This window comes from Xyrauchen texanus, chromosome 31, assembly GCF_025860055.1.
Source record: "Xyrauchen texanus isolate HMW12.3.18 chromosome 31, RBS_HiC_50CHRs, whole genome shotgun sequence".
NCBI classification, from domain to species: domain Eukaryota; kingdom Metazoa; phylum Chordata; class Actinopteri; order Cypriniformes; family Catostomidae; genus Xyrauchen; species Xyrauchen texanus.
This window is the reverse complement of record NC_068306.1, coordinates 40,542,517-40,566,073: the sequence shown is the minus strand read 5'-3', so window position 1 is coordinate 40,566,073 and position 23,557 is coordinate 40,542,517. Positions and strand designations below refer to the sequence as shown.

General features: G+C 42.1%; 1 protein-coding gene across 1 annotated transcript in view; it reads right to left on the bottom strand.

The window, feature by feature from the left end:
* Positions 1-187: 187 nt before the first annotated feature.
* Positions 188-23,557, bottom strand: part of sra1 (steroid receptor RNA activator 1) — a 73,873-nt gene continuing 50,503 nt past the window's right edge. Inside the window, exons 4-5 of the mRNA XM_052099372.1 lie at positions 21,090-21,198; positions 188-2,925 (exon numbers count right to left, since the gene is read on the bottom strand). Of these exons, the coding sequence (XP_051955332.1) occupies positions 2,759-2,925; positions 21,090-21,198 (276 nt within the window). The 3' untranslated portion in view covers positions 188-2,758. The remainder of the gene's footprint in view (positions 2,926-21,089; positions 21,199-23,557) is intronic.

Here is a 23,557-nt window from a genome sequence, read left to right as displayed (position 1 = left end):
ATAACTTATTGTATATAAACAAAGTGCATATAAATCTAACCATTCAAAACGAATACAACACTGTGTATTGCGGTACTGATAATAGAATAATGCACCATATCAAAGAAAAATAAATAATTTGCAAAACTGCAGCATCACACAAATCGAAATAAATGTAAAAAAGAAGGATGCTATTTCACGTGTGCATTTAAAGTATAACTTTTCAATGTATATAAATAAAGTGCCTATAAATGTAACAATTCAAATACAATCTGAACGAAATATGTTGGCTCCGCCCTCCCTCACGCATCTTTGGTTCATTGGTTGACACTGAGTTTCTGATTGACAGGAACAACAGGTGAGGCTGTTAGTCTGAGCAGACAGTCAGAACTAATGTGTGCGCTTGAGCATTTAGGCCTAATATTATTTTATTTGGTTTTTTTTTCCGTTATTTTAAATCTTTTGATTATTCATATCTTGTGTTTTTTATATAATATTTGTATAAATAGATTCTGATATGCGAGCCGGCTCCCAACGTTCACTTACAAGAGCCGACTCATTCGCAAACGACCCATCACCATTTCAGATGCGGGTTTCCTGACACGAAGGACGTGATGTCCACCTGTTTCTGCCCACTACAATATTTGCAGAACATGACGTTGTTTTCGAACTCTAGCCATGGGAACATTTTGAGGCAATTTGAATTGAATCTATATGTTCTCCCTCCACCAGCTACAGTGGACGTTGAAGTGACAGCTGTGGTCACGGTAGCTTTGCTCTCAGCATCCCTAATGTTAGCCGTCTCCGGTAAACCTTGTGAAGAGAATTCATTAGTTGAACCTTGCGAATCCCCCTCGCCAAATTCCTCTTTCTCCTCATCTCTTTTTCGCTTAAAATAAAATGCGATGTCGCCTATACCGACATTTTTCCATTGTTCACCTTTCTCTCTCTGACTGGACCACGTCATCACAGAAAACTCCGCTTGTGGAATGTGGGTTTTGTCATTTTTAAACAAATATCTTAAAAAGGGGGGTTACGTTTGTAATCTTTATTCGCACACTGTGCTCGTAAATCATTTTTCCAGTACACATATCTATTTTTAGGGGCAAATGCGAGTGAAATACTCGCACTGTAGAGCCCTGAAGATATGTGGTGAATGAGTTCCACCTGTGTGGAATCGGTCTCGCATTCCAGTGAGGGGTGGAGGGAGTATTTAAGGAGAGGAGACAGCAGCAAACGAGAGAGAGATGCATAAAGTCTGTTTGTGTGTGTCTTTTTATGTTCAGATGTAGCTGGCTGAAAAGCAGTGAGTGTTTTTGTTTTGTTACACACTGAATAGTGTTTATTAAATGTCTATGTGTTGGTCAGGCTGGTCCCAGCTTCCTCCTTTGCCATCTTTGAATTGTTCCATAAAGGTGCGTACACACTGCCAGCGACTTTATCGCTGCAGGTCGCCAGTGGCTGGCGGTGAACCCAGACAGACCGGCATTTGCATTTTCGCCGCAGATAAACAGCCGTCCGGCAAACAGCACGCCTGGTTTCTCATTCATCTTTGATATAAAGCATTTTATGTACTGATTCCATTTATATTTAGTCTTTTCCCTCCAAAATGTTTGTTTTTAGTGGCAAGAAAAGAGATTCGCTGTCAACAGCAATGGAATGACATCCGTGAATGTCATTTATAAACGTTACTAGGCAACCAGTAGTGGGAACACCCACTAGCGACTTCACCGCCAGCCACTGGCGACCTGCAGCGATAAAGTCGCTGGCAGTGTGTACGCAGCTTCAGGCTTCAGTTGATCAATAGAAAAAAAGCTCGCCACGCTTACTGCTCCAAAAGTTGTTTAATAACAACCATGTGGTCAGGGCCAGACTAATATTTGGGGCCCTATATAGACACAATAAAATATTGTGCTACCATTTCAGAAAAATTATGTATTACGGTATTTCTGAGAGGATATGGCACTAGCATTGAATTCTTCTGTCTACAAACACACAGAGACACAGAAGCAGTGTATGTGAGTGAGTGGACTGAATTTCCCTTTCTCGCTCAGAGCATTCTGAAATTGATCAAACTCCACACTGGGTTTTTTTATATGCGCACCATGCTCTTAAATATACATGCATACATAAATGAAATACTACCATATGTGACAGAGACAGATGTATGACTTCTTAGCACAATTCTGCTGCACACAGCTCTGATGACTGTGACAGGGCATTGTTAGAAATGGATAGAAACATGAAAATATCAAGATTGAAATGGCTAGAAATTTTATTTAAACAAGAGATCGGATTCTCCTCATATTAGGAGTGGTGGTGGCGTAGTGGGCTAAAGCGCATAACAGTTAATCAGAAGGTCACTGGTTTGATCCCCACAGTCACCACCATTGTGTCCTTGAGCAAGTCACTTAACTACAGGTTGCTCCGGGGGGATTGTCCCTGTAATAAGTGCACTGTAAGTCGCTTTGGATAAAAGCATCTGCCAAATGCATAAATGTAAATATTTCATGAGGTTTACTGAATTCAGAGCACATACTGTATGCCAAGAATTTGGAGCCTGATTTCAACACCCATTTTATTACACATTACAAAGAAAAAATCTTTTTTAGAATAACATCTGAAGTCTGCTATGGATTTGTTTCCTCTTTATAGTTTCTTGATGCATGTAAAACAATGAGCTGTAAAGTCACCCGATCTGGGTGGTATTGTGCAAATCCTAACAAAGCAGGTAAAAAGGTCTCCGTCCTCATGATCCTGGATCAGGGAAGTTGTTTATTTAATTCTGACCCAAATCACCAGTTTGAAGCAGCTCTGGGTTCAGGTTCCGAGCTTCAGCAATGAGATGCTTGACTCCCACCATCCACTGACTGACTTCAGAGATATGGTCAACCATCAGGCCTCTATGGATCTCATCAGCTGTATCCCAATTTTTGCTTTTTAGCTCTGAAAAGAAATCATAATAATAGTTAGGATAAAAGTTTGTATTACAGTCTAAATGCATTTCTTGTACAAGATAGATTAAAAACATTAGTGGTTTTTTTTCTTCTCCAGTGATTATTTTGAATGTTCACCAAAAAGAAATGTTCAGATTTGTTCTGTGAATTTTGATGTAGATTAAATCATTATACCAGCAGGTGGCAACCAGTTCTCTTTTTATGTTTAATAAGATTGAATTGATAACAAAATAGATTTGTTCAAAAACACCAGTGTTCATGATTTCCTCCAGCTGTTTCCATTTTGTGTGCTACATCAATACGGTGTCAGTGCGCATACTATACAAGGCTGAGACTAACTACTTAATCGATGTTTCCCTTTATTGTCTGCAAATTGAAACTAAGCCTTTAAAGGGTAACTAAACCCTAAACCAACTTTTTTTAGTTAATGATCTGTAAGCATGGGGCTTTATTAGTACTGGTCATTGATTCAAGTAATTTTTTTGACATTTGTGTATAAAGTGTTTTAATTCTACAATATATGTTGTAAAAACGTCTGAGTGCTGCCCTCTTCAGGTTGAACGGTGGCTACTGCAGTTGAATTTTCCTATTGGCTGTTGCGGTACTTCGTGACGTAAGCGGTGACAGCTGACGTAAGCAGGTTCCAGCTCACCACGCCAGATTCATGTACATGTCGTCTTGCGACCGTGTGAGGAATAATAATAACATAGAGTCTGACAGCAGCTGTCAATGAATCCGTCACTACGAGTCTCAGGTGCCCCCCGCCCGCCCAGCCCCTCGATTCGTTCCCTCTATCCCCGCCGGGGTCTGCCCACTTTTCCTGCATTTTCAAATATTTCTAGTGGGTGGAGTCAGACTCTGAGCAGGTGTTTAGTTACCCTTTAATGACTTACAACAAGTACATCAACTAAAAACCAATATTAGTCAACCACTAATCTGAATAGGCAATAGCAGGAACGTGTCCTTCTCAATGTCTAGGATGGTACTAATCCAGAGTTACTCAAAAGCAGACTGTTTTATAGTGTTGAATGTCTCCACAAAGGTAATAAAAATTATAACTCAACTTGTAAAAGTTCTTCAGGAGACCAGGGTAACATGTTGCTATAATACATTTTTCCATGGTATTAACTGGCAACGTCAGTAAGGACACCAAGTACGGAACGTCTGAAACGTTAGCCAAGGTTCTAAAAATGTAACCATTTGTTTTTCATTTTTACAAAAGGACTAGTAACTGGTTACATTGTCAGAATGTACTGTGTTTTCTGGGTTAGAGTGTGTAAAGTTTGGGGATTTGTAATTTAAACAGAACACATACTTATACTTACTGTAATTCAATTTCCAAAGAAAAAAATTTAAAGTATTTTTTACACCTTGAAAAGTGTAATTATTTCAGATAATTTTCCTTCATCTTACTTGACTGAAGACGTGATTTTACGGCATCCGACAGACCAGAGTGAAAAGTACTTGCTTATGAACCAGAAAGTTTACATGCGATTAATGGGAATAAAAGTCGTTGTTGTAGCACATCTACTGTTCATTTCACTTGGAAACTGACGCAATCTGTACAACGAGCCACGTAAAATCATTTAGCAAAAATATGAATCAGAATTGACTTTATTGCCAAGTTTTCACAAACAAGGAATATGCCTTGAAGTTTGATGCATACAATAACAATAAACATAGTAAGATAAAGAATAAACATATATATATACATATATATATATATATATATATATATATATATATATATATATATATATATGAGAGAGAGAGAGAGAGAGAGAGAGAGAGAGAGAACTGACTGGTTTTAATAAAGGAGCTGTACAGTTGTGCAAAATATGTGCAGAATATGAACCACAGAATGTGCAAATGTACACAGTTGTTCACAGAAAAGTTCAGTTTTAGTACAATAAAAAGTGCAATAGACCAGATAAATACATACATAATTTTTAAATGTTTAAAGATAACTATGTATCATTATTTCATTATTATATATTTAATTGTTATATGAGGGGCTTTCTCAGCAAATATTTGTACATGCGATTAATCGCAATTAATAAATCGAGACACCATGTAATTAATTCGATTAACATTTTTTATCGATTGACAGCCCTAATTTAAACATAATATTGTATTATTTATTATCAAATGAAGAGCTTGTATACAGAACCTCACAGCACAATCCAAAATACCACACTGAAGTTATATTTTGTCAAATAAAGTGCTGCATAACAGAGAATCACAGATGTTGGATACTGCTCAAGTATAACGCAATTACTACAGATTAATTATTATTATTAGTAGTAGTAGTAGTAGTACAGTGAATATTTCATAACTTCACAATAGTGATATATTTTGTGTTATTTTGACCAAGGATCTCTGAACTTATGAAGGCAACTTCCCACTCTGGAAAAGCCAGTCACTACGTGACTCAAAGTGATCAATAAACTGCAAAACGGTGCCATTTAATTAAATATAGTATATATATATATATATATATATATATATATATATATATATATATATATATATAGTATGTACTCTGTATGTGCCTCATGCTACAACTTGAATTTGCACTCTGTTTACTGCCATCTGACACAGAGTGCGATGCTGATGATGGGGTTTTCCCTGTATGAGCCTTAAAAGGTATAAGCAGCCAGGGTAAGCACAACACTGTCTCCGCACATTCACAAGTGCTCACATTGGAATTATATGCAAACTATACATTTATCTAATTAAATCGCATCTTTTGCGTTTAAACAATCTCACTAGGACACAGCATGATTTTCATATGTGGGCTGAATGGTTATGTAATGACATTCATACATCAGATGCTATCAGTTTTTGGCATCGGAGCATTATTACGAGTATGAGTACCAGTAAATAAGCGTGGAATCAGACCCGATACCAGTATCGTATCAGGACATCCCTATTATAAATAATATACACTGTATATGTAAAGCAGGGGTCCCCAAACTTTTTTCTATGAGGGCCACATCATTTTTCCTTTCTATAATGGAGGGCCATAGTCTAACAGAAAATGGCATGGGCCGGAGTGATTTATTGTGGAGATTTTATTATGATTTTAAATGGATTTACAGTATTATGCCTCCTAATGCTAGATTAATTTATTATTTATGCACCATACATATCAAGTGATATATAGCATATTAAAAGAGCATTATTACTATCGTAATGACATTTTTTCATATTCATTGCTATTGAAATCAAATTATTTACTTACTCATGCGTATTAGGCTAATCAGTGTGAACTATGGGCTTGTTTCTGGGCTGGTGAGAAGTCCAATGTCAGGTTCCATTCCTGTCACAGCCAGTCTCAAAGACTGATGCAAATGTTCATCAGTGAGTCTTGATCTCATCGGATTTTTCATCAGTTTCATGCGTGAAAAGGTTTGCTCACAGATATACGTGCTGCCAAAAAGTGTGGACATCTTCATTGCATTCCTTCTGATGTTTGGGTAGGTCTCGTTAGGGAGGGCAGTATAGAATTCAATGAGACTGTTGGGCTTAAACGCGTCTTTCAGAACATCACAGTTCTGTAACTCAGCCAACTCAAACTGATAAGAAGGCAGGGCTTCGTCAATGTCAGCAGCAAAAGGGTTCTGAAAAAGGCGGATTTCTTTAGCGTGGACATGTAGCTCATGGAATCGCACATCAAACTCCGCCTTCAGCATTTCCAGCGCTTCCACTGACTTTTCAGCTGGGAATGGGACCACTGGTTTCTCAGCTGAGAGGCTTTGGGTAACAGGGAGATGGGTGAAGTCTTGCTTTTGCACTTGTCCCACAAGCAGTGCTAGTTTCACCTCAAATGCTTTTATGTGGGAATACATGTCACATATTAGTTTGCCCTTGCCTTGGAGCTGCACGTTGAGGCAATTCAACATTTCTGTCACATCTGTTAAAAAGGCGAGGTCCCATTTCCATTTTGTGTCGATCAGTTCTGGGACAGTTTTGCCCTTTGGCGTAAAAACGCCTCAAAACTCTGCCCCGGCTTAACCATCGGGCTTCTGTGTGGTAAAGCACATCTCCGTGAGAAGACTCTAGCTCGGACAGAAAGACTTGGAACTGCCTGTGTTTAAGTCCGTTTGCTCTGATGAAGTTTATACATGACACCACCACTTTCATAATCGATTCCCACTTCAGAACTTTGCAGCACAGTGCTTGCTGGTGAATTAGGCAGTGTACTTGTAAAGGGGGCATGAGACCTCTTTCCTCCATTTCTCTATTCATGCGTCCTATCAGTCCCCTTGACGCGCCAACCATACTAGGAGCTCCGTCAGTCGTGATGCTGGCCAGCTTAGACCAGTCTAGATCCAACTCTTCTATCGTTTGGCACACTTACCAAAAATATCCTCCCCTGTCGTACTCCGCGAAGAAAAATGAGCAGCTGTGCCGTGTCCTGCACGTCATTACCTTCATCCAGCGCTAATGCAAAAAAATCTAATTCTTTCACATTTTCCTTCAGCTGGGCATATACATTATACCCCATTTCTTCAATTCGTCTGGTGATTGTACTTGCGGACAGACTCACCGCATTTAAGACGTCTTTCTTATCGGGGCGCACCTCCTCCGCAACAGCATTCATACATTTCTTTACGAACTCACCATCACTGAATGGCCTACCGCAGGTTGCAATCAGTTTAGCTACCTGAAAGCTAGCTCGAATGGATGACTGGTTCAACTGGGTTTGCCGTACAAACGTATTTTGCTGAGCAGATAGTCCACTTTTTAGCTTCGACACTTTGTCTGCTCTCATTTGGCCTCGTAAACTCGCATAGTTGTCTCTGTGGCAGGTTTCATAGTGTCGGCGCAGATTGTATTCTTTGAACACTGAGACTGTTTCTTGACAGATGAGGCAAACAGCCATTTCTTTGCATTGAACAAAAAAATAGTCACTTATCCACTTTTGGTTAAATACCCTGCATTCTGAATCAACTTTTCTCTTTCCCAACTGTTTGGCCATTTTGTTGTCACTTTAAATTTTCTTGCTGGATCGCGTGCACCCACTCGATCACGATGGAACATTAATCCAGGTGAATCTAACAAATAATTTGGCTACTTTAATAATTATAACTAAGGGAAATTTTATTTTGAAAGCCAATATGTATTATCAAATACAAATATGATATGATTAAAACATATTTAAAATTAAATTGTAAAAATATTTCTCTGCATGGCATTGTTCAGAGGGCCGGTCCAAATGTGGGGGCGGGCCGTAGTTTGGGGACCCCTGATGTAAAGCATTAATAAGACAAAAAATGGCTTTAAAATCCAATATTTCCAAATTATTGAACATAAGCCAATCATTGACCTACAGTCCACATTAATACATTTTGCAACTGAATTCGTCAATCTGTCCAGGATTAATTATAAGGGATTTTCTAAGGACGCCTCAACGTACATTTGGGTCAAACAGAAGCTTTAGGAGCTTCTCACTTTGGATGAAACTGAGACTCATCTTGCGCAGTCTGCTGTGGGTAAGTGTGGTTCTCTTTGTCAACTCGATCTCGATCGAAATCTCCATGAAGCCTTTTGTAATCATGCTGGCCAGTGCCCCACCTCTTCCCTATCTAATCAGTAACATTGGCCCAAAATTGCATTGTACATCTCTTCACTCGTGGCATCCACCCTTTTGTTTTCAATATGGAGATTGAACAGTTTGCAACTGTCCTACCGGAAGATGACTGTTTCCATCACTGCTTCAGAGGGGCTTTTGGATGATGACAATTTCCGGCCAGAGAGTATGGCCGTGAACGTGGGCGGAGAGAAGCCGGTTAATGGCGTCATGCCATTTAACGCGTGTATCCGCTTGTACGATAACTTGGGGACAAAGCTGAGTTGAATCACAAAGTTATCTATTAGCCAAATGTTTGTGAGGGGTCACGTGTGTGTGCAGTTAATACGAGAGAGAGAGAGAGAACAAAGTGGCGGCGCCGAAGTCGGTTTAGCGATCGTGGGAGAGAAGGCAACTGTTGGTTAACCACTCGGAGATGCGGTGAACGGCTCGTAGCCAGTCTTTGGTCCTTTAATGAATAAACACAGTGTGCCGGTCTCATCCGCAATGGCGTAAATACACAACAGTCCAACGTCCAAATCTCATATGTGATAACAGTATGTCACATTAATACCTTGAGTATTATTAGCAACAACGAGTGGACTCGGCGGTCTGTAAACTGTACAAACAATAAACTTGATCCACAAGAAAAACACACCTAACTACTCTATCTCTGCCCAGACGTTAACCTCTTGGATCACGTGAGGACGCATGTAGAACTTGTTTTCATCTGTCGTTTGACTCTGACTCGGTTCCTCGAGGCTCGGGTGATGACGGGAGGACGTTTCCTCTCTCTGTCGGCGGGCGGTACGGCTGCTGATTCTTGGTGGGCTGGAGGAGAAATCTGCGACGTCAACTTGATTGAAGAGGGATGAGAAATCTTCTTCACTTCTGCAGGCAAATGGATGAAGATGCAGATTGCTCGGCAGTCTCCTTCGGATCCGTGAAATTGTTCGGTGGAACACAGAGAACTCATCCAGCGAGATAGAGATTGTATGGCCGCAGTTTCAAGTCGTACGTTACTTCCTTGTGCAATGAGGCAACGCCTGAGAGCAGCGATGAGCTGTGTCTACGCACGGCAAGCAAAGTCACTGGAAGCAATGCTCAGAAGGAATTCGAAGGTATTTCTACTCCTGATGACATCATGGTTGAGGGGTGTTCTGTTGAGTGCCTCATCCAATAGGAGTTGAGAGTTCAATCCTTTGGAATTTCACTGTTGTAAAGTGAGCAAGGTTTTTTGGGATTTGTAGTCTGTTTTGTTCTCCCTTTGTTTGATTTTGGCACAGTTTTTTATCAGTCAGGCTTTACGACTTTGTTAGGCATGCCTTTGTCTTGTATCTGAATACATGAGGCCCAACACTGGCCTCCACAAAGCCCAGATTTGAATCCCATAGAACAGGGGTTTTCAACTGGTTCTGTGCCAGGGACCACCATTCTGACTAACAAGTAATCAGCGGCCCACTATTGTGTGTGTGTGTGTGTGTGTGGGTGGGTGGGGGGGTAACTCCTTACCTGTTAGTGGGATTTCTGGGCGTGTTGACTTCCACACAGTCTGTCTATTCATGGTGATATAGTGGTACATAGTGACAGCCTCATATCATTCTCTGGTTCCAGCCTTGCCCTGTACTTGTTCTTTAGATACGCCAGTGTGGAAAAACCGCTCTCACAGAGGTATGTAGTTGGAAAGGGTAAAAGACACCTCACTGCTTTTACTGTAAGCTCTGGAAATTCTGTCTGGCAACTTATCCAGAACTTCACAAGGGGTTGCGTATCATACATATGCCTCCTGACAGAGTCTGTGGACATCTCTATGAGCTGATCCTCTTCTACAGTAGTTAAGCTTGAACCTGCTGCTGCATCATCACTGAATGGGAGCAGGATCCATTTGCTGTCACAGCGCCACTCATCAGAATCATTGAAGTACTTTCAGAATTGAAGCACAAGCTTCCTCAAATGCTCACACACAATGTCTTTAATGTCAGTGCTGTCAGAATATTCCTCAACTGAAGGGAACATAGCCAAGTTACCACTCTCCACTCTTTCTATCCATCTTGACATTTTTTTAACAAATGCCTCTAGTTTTTTGTAGAGCTGCAGGACGTCTGAATCTCTCCCTTGCATTGAAGTGTTCAACTTGTTAAGCTCTGCAAAAACATCGGTGAGATACGCCAGCTTAGTTAACCAGTGGCTGTCCTTGAACATGTAAGCCAGTTCAGTGCACTCCTTCTCGCACAAGAAAGTATAGATAGCGTCACGTAGTTCAAAAACACGGGCGAGCACCGCGCCGCGAGACAGCCATCTCACCTCTGAATGGTAAAGGAGAGAGGTGTGTTCACTTCCTAAGCCTTGACATAGGGATGCAAACAGGCGTGTATTTAATGCTTTTCGTTTTATCAGGTTTACAGTTTTAACAACAGCAAACACCTCGCTGAACTCAACACTGAGATCTTTGGCGGCCAGAGCTTCTCTATGAATCATGCAGTGTGTCCAAATTATCGCCGGTGCTACTTTCTTTACGTGCCCAATCAATCCAGCCTGGCTGCCACTCATTGCTCTGGCTCCATCGCTACATAGCGCCACACACTTCTGCCACGAAATATTGTGTTCTTTGAAAAAGTCATCAAGGGCTGAAAAGATCTCGGCACCTGTAGTTCGCCCTGGCAGTGGTTTGCAAAAGAGAAATTCCTCGCACATCGCACTATTATCCTCGTATCGCACAAATGCCAAATGTTGCGCGTCATTTGTTATATCTGTTGTCTCGTCTAATTGAATGGAAAATCCCTGAACTGATCGAAGTTTCTCTATCAGCTGCTCTTTCACATCATTTGCCATTTCCTCAATTCGACGTCCGACTGTGCTATCTGACAAAGGAATAGTTTTTAATTTATTAGCACATTCTTCGTTCATCATGGTTTTACACAGGTCTATAGCTGCTGGCAAAATCAGCTGCTCTGCTATTGTATGAGGCTTTTTGCATTGTGCAACTCTGAGAGCCACCAGATATGAGGCTTTCAGTGCATTTTCACTGACTTTTGCACTCTTTCTCATGAGCGTCTGCTGTCATTTCAAATCACGCAACATCTGTTGCATATACTCAATAGGCTTGGCCTTCAAGAAGCTGTGATGTGTCTCCATATGACGAGAAAGTTTCGACGGTTTCATGGTTTCATTTGAAAGCAACGTTGAACATACGAAACACAGTGGTACCTCCTCTCCTGTTTTGTCAGTTGTAACTGTAAATCCATATTTAACATAATCTTCACTGTATTTTCTTTTTCGTTTCCCACTACGTTTCCCCGTTTCCTCCAAAGTTGTAGCTTTGTCTGAAGAGCATGCAGCAGAAGCCTGTCCATCTGTCCTGACATCTGTCACTTTCCTCACTAAAAAGCGATCCATGCTGGTGCTGACTAGCAAACTTGGCCTTAGTTAGAAACGTTAGCTAACAGCTCCACTCCACTCCAAATTTAAATTCACCAATATAAAGCGTCTTTTCAATGATACCTCAATTATGTATTTACTTAATTCCGAGATGCTGGTCTATTTCGCACGCAAGATAAGTGTGTACGTATATGATGTTGGGGACGCAAAACACAACGTTAGCAAAGCATAGGATAGACCTGATAGGTGCAAAGCTAGCCTATCCTGTGTCAGTTTGAATCTCAACTCCTCTATATTATTTTAGATATTTTCATTAAATTTAGTATTCACACCAAAGCGCAAATAAATTATGGAAAAAAGTGATTTTAATAGTGAAATTACGTAGGCTGGGATGCATGTCACGGACCACATGCAATGCCGCCGCGGACCACCGGTTGAAAACCCCTGCCATAGAAAATCTGTTGGCCACACTGAGTCCCAGTGTAGGAAATGGCTCCTTATCTTCAACAGTCTGAAAATAGTGCCACCATACATGGAATTATCCACTGGGAATTTTTTTGACAACGTTCCTCCAGGACCATGGTGCTACATAAAAACAACAAAGGACCAACACAGGACCACATGAGACAACACAACGAAATAAAATACCTATATAAAAAACCTATATATACCTATATAAAGTGCACATGCAAACAAGTGCAAAAAGTACGGGACAGTACAACAAATTTCTGACAATGAACAGGACAATAGACAGTGCAGCGCCGACCAGTACTCAGTAGTGCAAAAAGATGACAGTTTCTAAAAATGTAAACATAACATACTATGAGATAGTGTTCTATGCACATAGCAGTTAATGAGGTAGCAGACAGTTATAAAGTGACAGTAATTAAAGAGCAACTCAGGACACGTTTGTGTCAAACCAGTCTCTGAGTATTGAGGAGTCTGATGGCTTGGGGGAAGAAGCTGTTACACAGTCTGGCCGTGAGGGCCCGAATGCTTCGGTACCTCTTGCCAGACGGGAGGAGGGTAAAGAGATTGTGTGAGGGGTGTGTGGGGTCGTCCACAATGCTGGTTGCTTTGCGGATACAGTGTTTTTTGTAAATGTCTTAGATGGAGGGAAGAAAGACCCCAATGATCTTCTCAGCTGTCCTCACTATCCTCTGCAGGGCTTTGCGGTCCGAAACGGTGCAAGTCCCAAACCAGGCAGTGATACAGCTGCTCAGGATGCTCTCAATAGTCTCTCTATAGAATGTAGTGAGGATGGGGGTTGGGAGATGTGCTTTCCTCAGCCTTCGAAGAAAGTAGAGACGCTGCTGGGCTTTCTTGGTGATAGAGCTGGTGTTGAAGGACCAGGTGAGGTTCTCCGTCAAGTGAACACCAAGGAATTTGGTGCTTTTGACTATCTCCACAGAGGAGCCGTCGATGTTCAGCGGAGTGTGTTCACCTTGTGCTCTCCTAAAGTCAACAACCATCTCTTTTGTTCTGTCGACATTCAGGGACAGGTTGTTGGCTCTACACCAGTTCGTCAGCCGCTGCACCTCCTCTCTGTATGCTGACTCGTCGTTCTTGCTGATGAGACCCACCACGGTCGTGTCATCGGCGAACTTGATGATGTGATTCGAGCTGTGCATTGCTACACAGTCGTGAGTCAGCAGAGTGAACAGCAGTGGACTGAGCACACAGCCCTGGGGGGCCCCAGTGCTCAGTGTGGTGGTGGTGGAGATGCTGTTCCCGATCCGGACTGACTGAGGTCTCCCAGTTAGGAAGTCAAGCATCCAGTTGCAGAGGGAGGTGTCCAGGCCCAGCAGGTTCAGCTTTCCAATCAGGTGCTGGGGAATGATTGTGTTGAATGCTGAGCTGAAATCTATGAACAGCATTCAAACGTATGAGTCCTTATTGTCTAGGTGGGTGAGGGCCAGTTGGAGGGTTGTGGTGATGGCATCGTCCGTTGAACGGTTTGAACGATACGCAAACTGCAGTGGGTCTAGTGAGGGGGGCAGCTGGGTCTTAATCTGCCTCATGACGAGCCTCTCGAAGCACTTCATGATGATGGGTGTAAGTCGCGACGGGACGGTAGTCGTTGAGGCAGGACACTGAAGACTTCTTTGGCATGGGGATGATGGTGGTGGCCTTGAAGCACGTTGGAACGACGGCGCTGCTCAGAGAGATGTTGAAGATGTCGGTAAGAACATCTGCTAGCTGGTCTGCACATCCTCTGAGCACTCTGCCAGGAATGTTGTCTGGTCCAGCAGCCTTCCGTGGGTTGACTCTACGTAGAGTTTTCCTCACATCTGCCGTGGTAAGACCAGAGCACCTGGTCGTTGGGAGGAGGGGTGGACTTCCTCGCCATCACGTCGTTCTGCACTTCAAACCGAGCGTAGAAGTCGTTCAGCGCATCTGGAAGGGAGGCATCTTTGTCACAGCCAACTGATGTTGTCCTGTAGTTGGTGATGGCCTGGATGCCCTGCCACATGCGCTGCGTGTCACCGCTATCCTGGAAGTGACAGTGGATTCTCTGGGCGTGTGCGCGCTTTGCCTCTCTGATTGCCCGTGACAGTTTGGCCCTAGCTGTTCTTAGGGCTGCCTTATCGCCTGCTCTGAAGGCGGAGTCTCGGGACCTCAGCAGCGTGCGCACCTCCATGAGTCATCCACGGCTTCTGGTTGGAGCGTGTGGTGATGGTCTTGGAGAAAGTGACATCATCAATGCACTTGCTGATGTAGCTGGTCACTGATGCTGTGTATTCCTCCAAGTTGGTAGAATACGCCATATGTTGCAGCCTCCCTGAACATGTGCCAGTCAGTACACTCAAAACGGTCCTGAAGAGCAGAGATGGCTCCTGCTGGCCAGGTTTTCACCTGCTTCTGAAGCGGTTTTGTGCGTCTGACGAGCGGTCTGTATGCTGGAATTAACATAACAGAGATGTGGTCTGAGTAGCCGAGGTGGGGCGGGGCTCCGCCGTGCAGCGCCTGGGATGTGTGTGTAAACAAGATCAAGCGCATTCGCCCCTCTCGTTGCAAAGTCCACATACTGATGGAATTTAGGGAGCACTGTCTTGAGATTTGCATGGTTGCAATAAACAGTCCGTCGGGGTGAGCGTTCTGCAGTTCGCTCATAGCCCCATACAGTTCACAGAGCGCTTCCTTAGCGTTAGCGCTGGGGGGAATGTAAACTCCGGTTATGCAAACCGTGGTGAATTCCCGTGGTAGATAAAAAGGTCTGCATCTAACAGTCACAAGCTCCAACAGCGATGAACAGTAACTAGAGACTAGCATAGAGTTCTTGCACCATTCCGTGTTGATGTAAACACACAAGCCACCACCGCGAGTCTTACCGCAGAGAGCTGTATTTCTGTTGGCACGAAGCGAGGCGAGCCCGTCTAGCTGAATGGCGGCATCCGGAACTCTGTCGCTGAGCCACGTCTCCGTGAAAACAAAGGCGCAGCAGTCTCTAAACTCACGCTGCGTAGCCTGCTGGAGTCGGATATAGTCCAGTTTATTGTCCAGGAGCAAACATTTGAGAGCAGGATAGATGGGAGAGCCGGCCGGCTAGGGTTTGTTTTAGCCTAGCATGGACCCCGCCCTCTTTCCGCTTCCGCTTTCGCACACCGCTACGGCGTCCTCTCCCGGCCACGGGCATCAGGCGACGCCGAGGGCTGGAGGCCTGGTCTCCGCAGCAAGCAGAGTACGCGTAGCGCCTCCTGCAGGTCATCATGCAGCTTGGTTTTTGCATGAGTCTTATATTTCAGTAGTGTCTGGCGATGGTAGACACGAACACCAGTTGCTCCGATGTCCATGTGTTGCAAAAGTCTGGCTTTTTTAACAAAAATAGCACCATTGTGGATCCGGAGTGGCCGCTGCGTGCTACCGCGCCGCCATCTTGGATCATAAAGGAGGAGACATCAAAAAGTGTACAGTTTATTGAAAATACTGAGTTATGTTGATGAATGCAAAGTATGGCTGTCAATAGGACCATGGACTAGGGGACACATCACCTAAATTGGACAGAAATACAGATGAATGGTTAGTCAGAGTGCCAATTTATTTAGGAGCAGTACAGAATCAGGAATGATTTTAAATAAACTATTCATTCAACATGAAAGAGTATTACATGTTACATAAATAACTGACAAAATATTGAAGGCACAGAAATTTACAATCATAGAACAATTAACATTTGTCATACAAGTCAACAACAAAAAGCTTTTCATCATTCAGAACAGCTGCAGCCTCCACGATGCATTGCTGAATCTTCTCAGTAGTTTCTCCTTCCATTGTCCAGTGAACTTACGTGTGAGGTCCCTCTCAACGACAAGTTGAATCAGATTTTCTTTTCTTTTGTGAAGCATACTCTTCTGTGTTCTCTGAACACATTCTTTAGTGTTGAAAACTTTAGTGAACTCAACATGTAGCAGTTGATGCTCCAAAAGTTAAACCAAGCTTCAGTGTTTGCAACACAGTAGAGGCATGGCTGATAGAGCATCACTGTATCTTTGCAAAATGCCAGCAGTTGTCCAGTTTTCATCTTGCAAAAACTGCTGAGCCACATAAAACTGTGCTTCCTTAAACTCCATCCCTGTTAAGTCCAACAGTGGTTTCACTTTGTCTCCATCCATAAAACTTTCACTCCTTGAATGTAGAGCACTCAGGGCCTGTATAAACTTGCTATTTCTCTCACTAAATCTGGTGGACATTTCTCCAACTCCTGCATCCAGGATACAAAAATATAGTCTTTCACATTCTGTCTTTTCTCCTTCCACTCTGTGGAGAGTGTTAGGAGGATCCAGCAAACTCAAAACTTTGTGTGCCATACAGGCTATTAAGTAGAAACTGGGCTGTGTGATGGCCATCAATAGCCCTGTGGCCTCAAGTCTCACTTCTGTGCTGCTCGTTTGGATGCCTTAAATCTGCTGGAGCAGGGAAAGAATGCTGTTAAAGGACTTCGTGATCACAGTGACTGTGGCCAGGTGCCCAGACCAGCGCTGTTCTAGTAACCGCTTCAACTTCTATCCAGTGTATACTGCAGCCACTGTAGGTTTTCTGAAGTACTTCTAAAGAGAGCTGCATGCATTGAAAAAGTTTGCCAGTGCGCTTTCAGAAGACATGGTATGCACTATAACCAGGTGGAGTTGGTGGTTGAAACAATGCACATATAGCAATTCTCTGTGCACTTCTCATATGGCACCCCCCCGTGTTCCTGACATGACAATCGCCACATCATAGCACTGGCTAAGAATTTTGTCAGTGCTCAATACATTATCTTTAAGTTGTGTTAAGACCATGTAGTTCAGGAGACATAGCATCACAGTGCTGAGTCGCTGCCATTGAAACAAGCCTCTCTTTCACACAGTTAGTCTTGTCCACATAACGCAGCACAATTGAAATGTTCTCACATCCAGTGGGGTCTTTGGTGCCATCCACTTTTAACGTGTGCCACTCATCTGCAATTTCTCGGACCATCTTAACTGTTATAACTTTGCTCATGTTTTCAATCATTTCATTCTGGATATTATTTGAGGTGTATGTGGCATTGGATGGTATTGTGCTGAATATCTTTGCAAGCTCCTTATCTTTTTTTAAGAGTGTAGTCAATCAAAGCTAAAAAAATTCCACAGCTTTCCTCACCGCTTGCATCCATTGCATCTACAGATCCACGAAAAGGCAGCTGGCTCACAGCCATGAATTAGATTATGTCCACAATAGCTGATATATAGGTATGGTTTCTTTCAAGCTGTGCTGAAATAACAAGTGAGAATTGCAGTGCCTTTCTTGACTCTAGTAAGCCTCTCCTTCAACAGTACCATCGCTAACATATGTTCTTTGCTGGATTCATGCCTTTTTAGTCCCTTATTTTCAACAAGGGCATGGCGCCAATTGTTATAACCAGTGGTTGTGAATACAACATCTGACCCAGTTGAGCCAAATTTACGACAAGCATAACAAAATGCAGCATTCCGTTCAACAGAATATTCCAGCCACTCTCTATTTTTGAACCAAGAGCTACTAAATGAACGGTTATTTCCACTGCCACTAAATGATCGACTGGGGAATTTTTCTAAGCACATCACCTGTAAGGGCTCTTCCTCACCTAGGTCACTCGGCGGCACTTGCTGGGGTTTGCCGCCCGGGTGTGCAGTTGTGTCAGGCGGTGCGAGTGAGGTTGTAGGGCGGGGTGCGCCGTCATCTGTAGGTGGTGTTATTTGACAGCTTAATCGATGAGCATCTTGCATAGTGGTGGTTTGGGCTTTATTTAGCCAATTTCTTATATCCATAATAAGAATTATTCATCGTGCAACATGGACGATGAATATTTTAAGGCTACTGTAAAACCCAGTCTCATAAAATCAGCTAACAAATTTCCTGAGAGGGACGCACAACAGTCAAGTGGACAATTAAAGAGATAGGCACACTTATGCGCATTATGCTTGCAAACTGAGGAGGACACGAATGAAATGGAATTATATGGATAACAAGTGGATATCAGAGACATGGAAGCATGATGAAATTAAGATTCGGATCGGATTTGAAAGATGCATTGTTTTTATGCATTCATTTTGTGAATTTGTGCATGTGTGTGCGTCTGTCTATGTGTCTATGGCGACGAAATCTGGTTTGCATGTACACTATTAATAATTTCATCTGAGGGTGCTTTTACATTTGTTTGAGGGTGCTTAGCATGCCCAAACACCCCCATAGAACCTGGTCTGGCCACACTGAAGACTAGAGTCCGTGCCAGGAGACCAACAAATCTGGAGGAGCTTGAGAGATTTGCTGAGGAGGAATGGGCTGCGACTCCTCAGGAGAAAAGCCTAAAACTTGTTGAGAACTACAACAAACGATTAAAGGCTGTTATCAAACAAAAGGGATACCCTATTGACTATTAACATCAGAGGGCTAATAATTTTGACCTGTAGATTTTTTATTCTTGGTTATAATTTTGTTTCTATTTGTATTATAAACACCCTTAGTTGCCCAAATAAACTATTATGTTTAGAAATTCTATGTTAATCTTTGCTCCATTAAACAGCACTTGGGAATTATTTGATAAATAACTAAATATTTCAACGTGGGCTAATCATTCTGTCTTCAACTGTACAACAGGCTGGAAAAAGACATTTATTCATTTTTATATCCATTTTGTATGTTGAAACTTGACACCGGGCGGCATACACAGGAAAATGGTATGGGTTTATCAATAGAATGGGTTTATCCTGACGTTTTTTACATAATGTTTTCTACCGTTAATTTAAACGTGTGTTATGCAACATCATCATATATGTCGAGAAGCCTGTCAACCAAAACATGAGCTTATTGATGTCATTAAATGAGTCTGTTTTTTTATTCCATCCGTTACTCCTGGTCGGAGGCTTCCATAAATATTTAGCTATATGTTAAGTACTTCCCAAGTTTAATGATGCAAAACTCAAATATTTAGTAGTACGTAAATTGTGACTTAGTGCCCATTTACGCTACAACTACGCTTAGTTGTAACTTACGTGTAAGCTGGTGCAACCGGCCCCTGGGAGATATGCATGAAGTCATAACTTCCTCTTTATCTTGACCATATTTGGACAGAGAAATGAACTTGAGCTCATTCTAGCTTCGTGGAGGTTTGGATATCAACTCATGAAAGAATTACAGGGTGTCAGCTTATCACATCGCAAAATATAGTGGAAAATTGACATAATTCTTTATTATGTAAATATGTTAAAATTTCTGTAAATGTGCATACTGTTGGACTAAATGCTCTATTGGACATTGTTCTCTGAAGCCCGCTAAAGATAACTCGTATGAAGATCACATCATTGAATAGTTACGTGCGTCTTTATAACGATTTCATTTTCATAACTCTCGCTTAGATATTTTGATATGTTGACATAAATTAAGAAATTACTCAGGCAGTAACATTTATTTGTGAAACATTGGCAAATATAAAAGCTGAAGTATTAGACCTTTCTTATGATGTAGTTTGTCACAATGAAATAAGAATTGAATGTTAATAACATAGTTAATGCAAACAATACCGATCGTAAGATCACTGGCAATATCTGCCAGTTTAAGGTGATATTTAATATACTTATCTTAATAACATTAAGTATATACAAAGTAACATTTATTGTACAAATATACAACATTTCTGCCCAAACAACATAGTTTCTACAGTAGGTGTTACTAACTACAAGGTGAATTTCTATAAGGGTGGTGATGTGTGGATTGAAAAGCTTGTAATTATTGTTATGCAGGGAACAATGTTTTCCCATTTACCTGATCACTGCTGTTTGGGCTGTTTATTATGGGAACCAGCTTGAGCACAGAACCTTTAAGGATTCCATATCATATGTATAAAAGATAATTATGTGTCGAATGTAAATGGGTAGCAAGGACGCAACACGGGCACAATGCAGTTTATTCACCGCTGGGCGGGTGGGTGAGAGACATTGGTTGCACTCTGGCCGGCAGATGCGTTCAGCGGTTTAATTGGGTGACACCATTGAGTCACACTTTTGGAATAATTGTCATTTGGCGTTTCAGCAGAAAATGGCAGCGCTTACTAAATGAGAGTGAGGAAAGCTTCTGACACTCAATCGTTTTACAGTCCAATGGTGGAGGGTGGCCCACTACTCGACCGACACACATATGACACAAAGCTCCCGATGGCCAGTCCACCCCTAGATACATAATATTTTTGCCACGTGTAAATAAAACATTTAATGCTTTTTAACCATATAATTTCAATCACGGTTAAAAGTGAAACAGTACAATCGCAACAATCCTATGTCTGAGACAGTGAAAAGGCAACTTAACAAACCTGCCTAATTTGATTAAATTTAAATGTCACTTATTCTGCTAATGAAATCCATGTAAAGTGTAACTGGCCACAACATCCTCTCTCACAATCTCCTATCTTGATTTCATACTAGCCAGGAAAAAAAAAAAGTTACTTTTTCAATTCTTAAGTACAATTTAAATGTGAATATGTTTTTACTTTCACCCAAAAAGTTATTTGGTTATATAATTGGACTACTAATTGAGTAACATTTTTCACTCATTATCAATAATTAAAGTATAATTTCAGAGTAATTTTTACACCCCTGAAGGGCAATGTTTTAAAAAAGACATTTGGGTTAGGAACGATCATACTTTAGTTATGCTGACTTTAAGTTACTTGACAGAAACAACTATTTTAAGAAAACAAGACTCACCTTGGGACAATCTATGCATTCTTTGTTTAACCAAAGGAGAAAGTTTCCCACTTTTCCACATGTTCTCAAAAAGCATTAGGCGTCTTTCTACATCATCACAGATCTGTTTCTAAAAAAAACAAACAGCATAACTAGTAAAGTCAACATATTGATACAAATGCATTACAAACTTAACTTGTCAATATTTGCATATCGTTAATACATTACAAATTAAATATGAAAATATTTGTGAGGATTTCATTAACTAACAGTGTATCAACCTTATTTTGCGACATGGGAGCGAACAAGTGGCTGCATTTCCAGCAAGAGTGACAACACAACTGGGTTTATTCGTCTTGCTCCTTTAAGACTTTGATTAAATCATGCTTGCCTATAGAGGCGCCGGTTTCATGTGCGTGATACGCAGATATAGTTGCCACATACACAGAGCGTTGACATGGGTGAGTCCTGCATCTATTCACTCATGAATATTAGAATTTCACGTATGGGGCAGTTTACAAGGTCCTTGCTGTGCGAGAGACCCCAATCAGTGAACACCTTCCATTTTAGTGCAAAGAGGCGTCTTGTGGACTGTGCTCTGGCTTGTAAAATGGTGTTCATGATTGAACGCGTCAGTTCTGGCGAGTGTAGTGCGCTCAATTCAGCGGCCACACATGCAGGTTCCACAGCTGCAGATGCCAGATTATGCCTTGCTCCTGAGAGAGGAGATCCCTCCTCAGTGGTATTTCCCAGGGTGAGATGTACAGCATCACCATCATTTCCGGAAACCATGGCTGGTTGGGCCATTTTGTTGCAACTAATAGAACAGTTTCCTTGACCTCTCGGACATTGCATATGACAGAGTGGATCAGGCATACCGGAGGAAATGCATATTTGCATTTCACCGGCCATTTGAGTGCCATTGCGTCCCTTCCCAGCAGGGCTTGGGAATTCGAATAACAGAGAGGATAGTGGATATTCTCCACCAAGGCAAATGGATACATTTCTGCTTTGCCAGATATTTCCCAAATCCTCAATACAGTTTGAGGGTGAAGTCTCCTGAATTCTGCCTTGGCAGTTTATATGTCACAACTGCCATGTTGTCTGAGAGAACCAGGACATGACAGTTTGATATAGCTTATTGAAAAGCATTTAAAGCTAGAAATACAGTCGATGGCTTTAGGCACTGTTTGACAACTTGCCCCAGCGTGACACCTTGCTGGTAAAATGCAGGAGCTGTCCATGGTGCTAAAGCAGCTATACAGCGGCGGGATATAGTGATGTGCATGCGTCCTTGGTGCCAAGCACGTCGTGGCACACGGCACTTCAGCCAGCACTGAAGAGGTCTCATGTGTAAGAGACCTTATGGGATGCCGCTGCCACAAATCTCAATGCTTCAGTGGAAATGTTCTCCCCAGTTTGAACTGAGATGGCCACTGTAGAATGGATGAAGCAGTAAGTCTGTGCTGGCATAACAAAGCATCTGATTGTAGCAGTAACAGCCAATTGGGGAAGTAGATCAAGATGCACATGCCGCTCAGTCTCAGAGGGGCGAGATCCGCACCGATGGGCTTTGTGAATGTGCGAGGAGCCAAAGACAGTCCGAAGGGCAGGACTTTGAGTTGATACGCTGTTCCCTCGAACGCGAATCTCAAAAACATCCAGTGATGTCACACAATTTGAATAAGAAATTTGCATCCTTCAGATCTATCAACGCAAACCAATCATGTGGGCGTACATGCAATAAGATCTATTTCTGAGTAATAATTTTCAATAGGCGCTTTATAAGTGCGCAATTTAAATGTCTCAGATGCTTTTGCTGCACGTGCTGATAAGTGCCTGTTAGGCAGCAGGTATGGGGCTTTCAGAAGGATGCTGGCTCGAAACGGAGCAAGGGTGAACCAGCTGTAATATATTCTGTTTGGGCATAAAGTGTCTCATAGCCTGTGCGGGAAGCTGCTGTAATTGGGCATAACCATTTTATTTCCCATTATCCATATTAAAGAGGATGGACAGTCTATCTCCATGAGAGCGGACTCTGCGTGGGCATGGCCCAGACAGAAAATGTGGCTCTCATGCTTGTCTGAAGGCAGGATGTGTCTCTCGCACAAGGAACACTTAAGAAACATTTTGAAAGACATGAACACATAAGTGAATCTTTTAGATATTATATAAATATATATATTTATATCACACAAATACAATTGATTTTTTGAGGTCCGTTCACCAGCGAAGTGTCAGGCAGAGAGATGTTCGCCGGAGCACTGCGGGGAGCGGAGGGTTTTCTTGCTGTCTTGAATATTCCATCCGTTGACACGTGTATCGACGGCAAAGGGTAGAGGTCTTCGAGACAAGAGACGATCGCTGTCTTGAAGGAAGTTATTCTGAGGAAATGGTGTCTGTGCACCTGTATTTATAGTGGTCAGTTCCACGCTAAAACACATAATTGGCATTATTGAAGAGAGATTTCAAATAGGTCGTGTATGAAG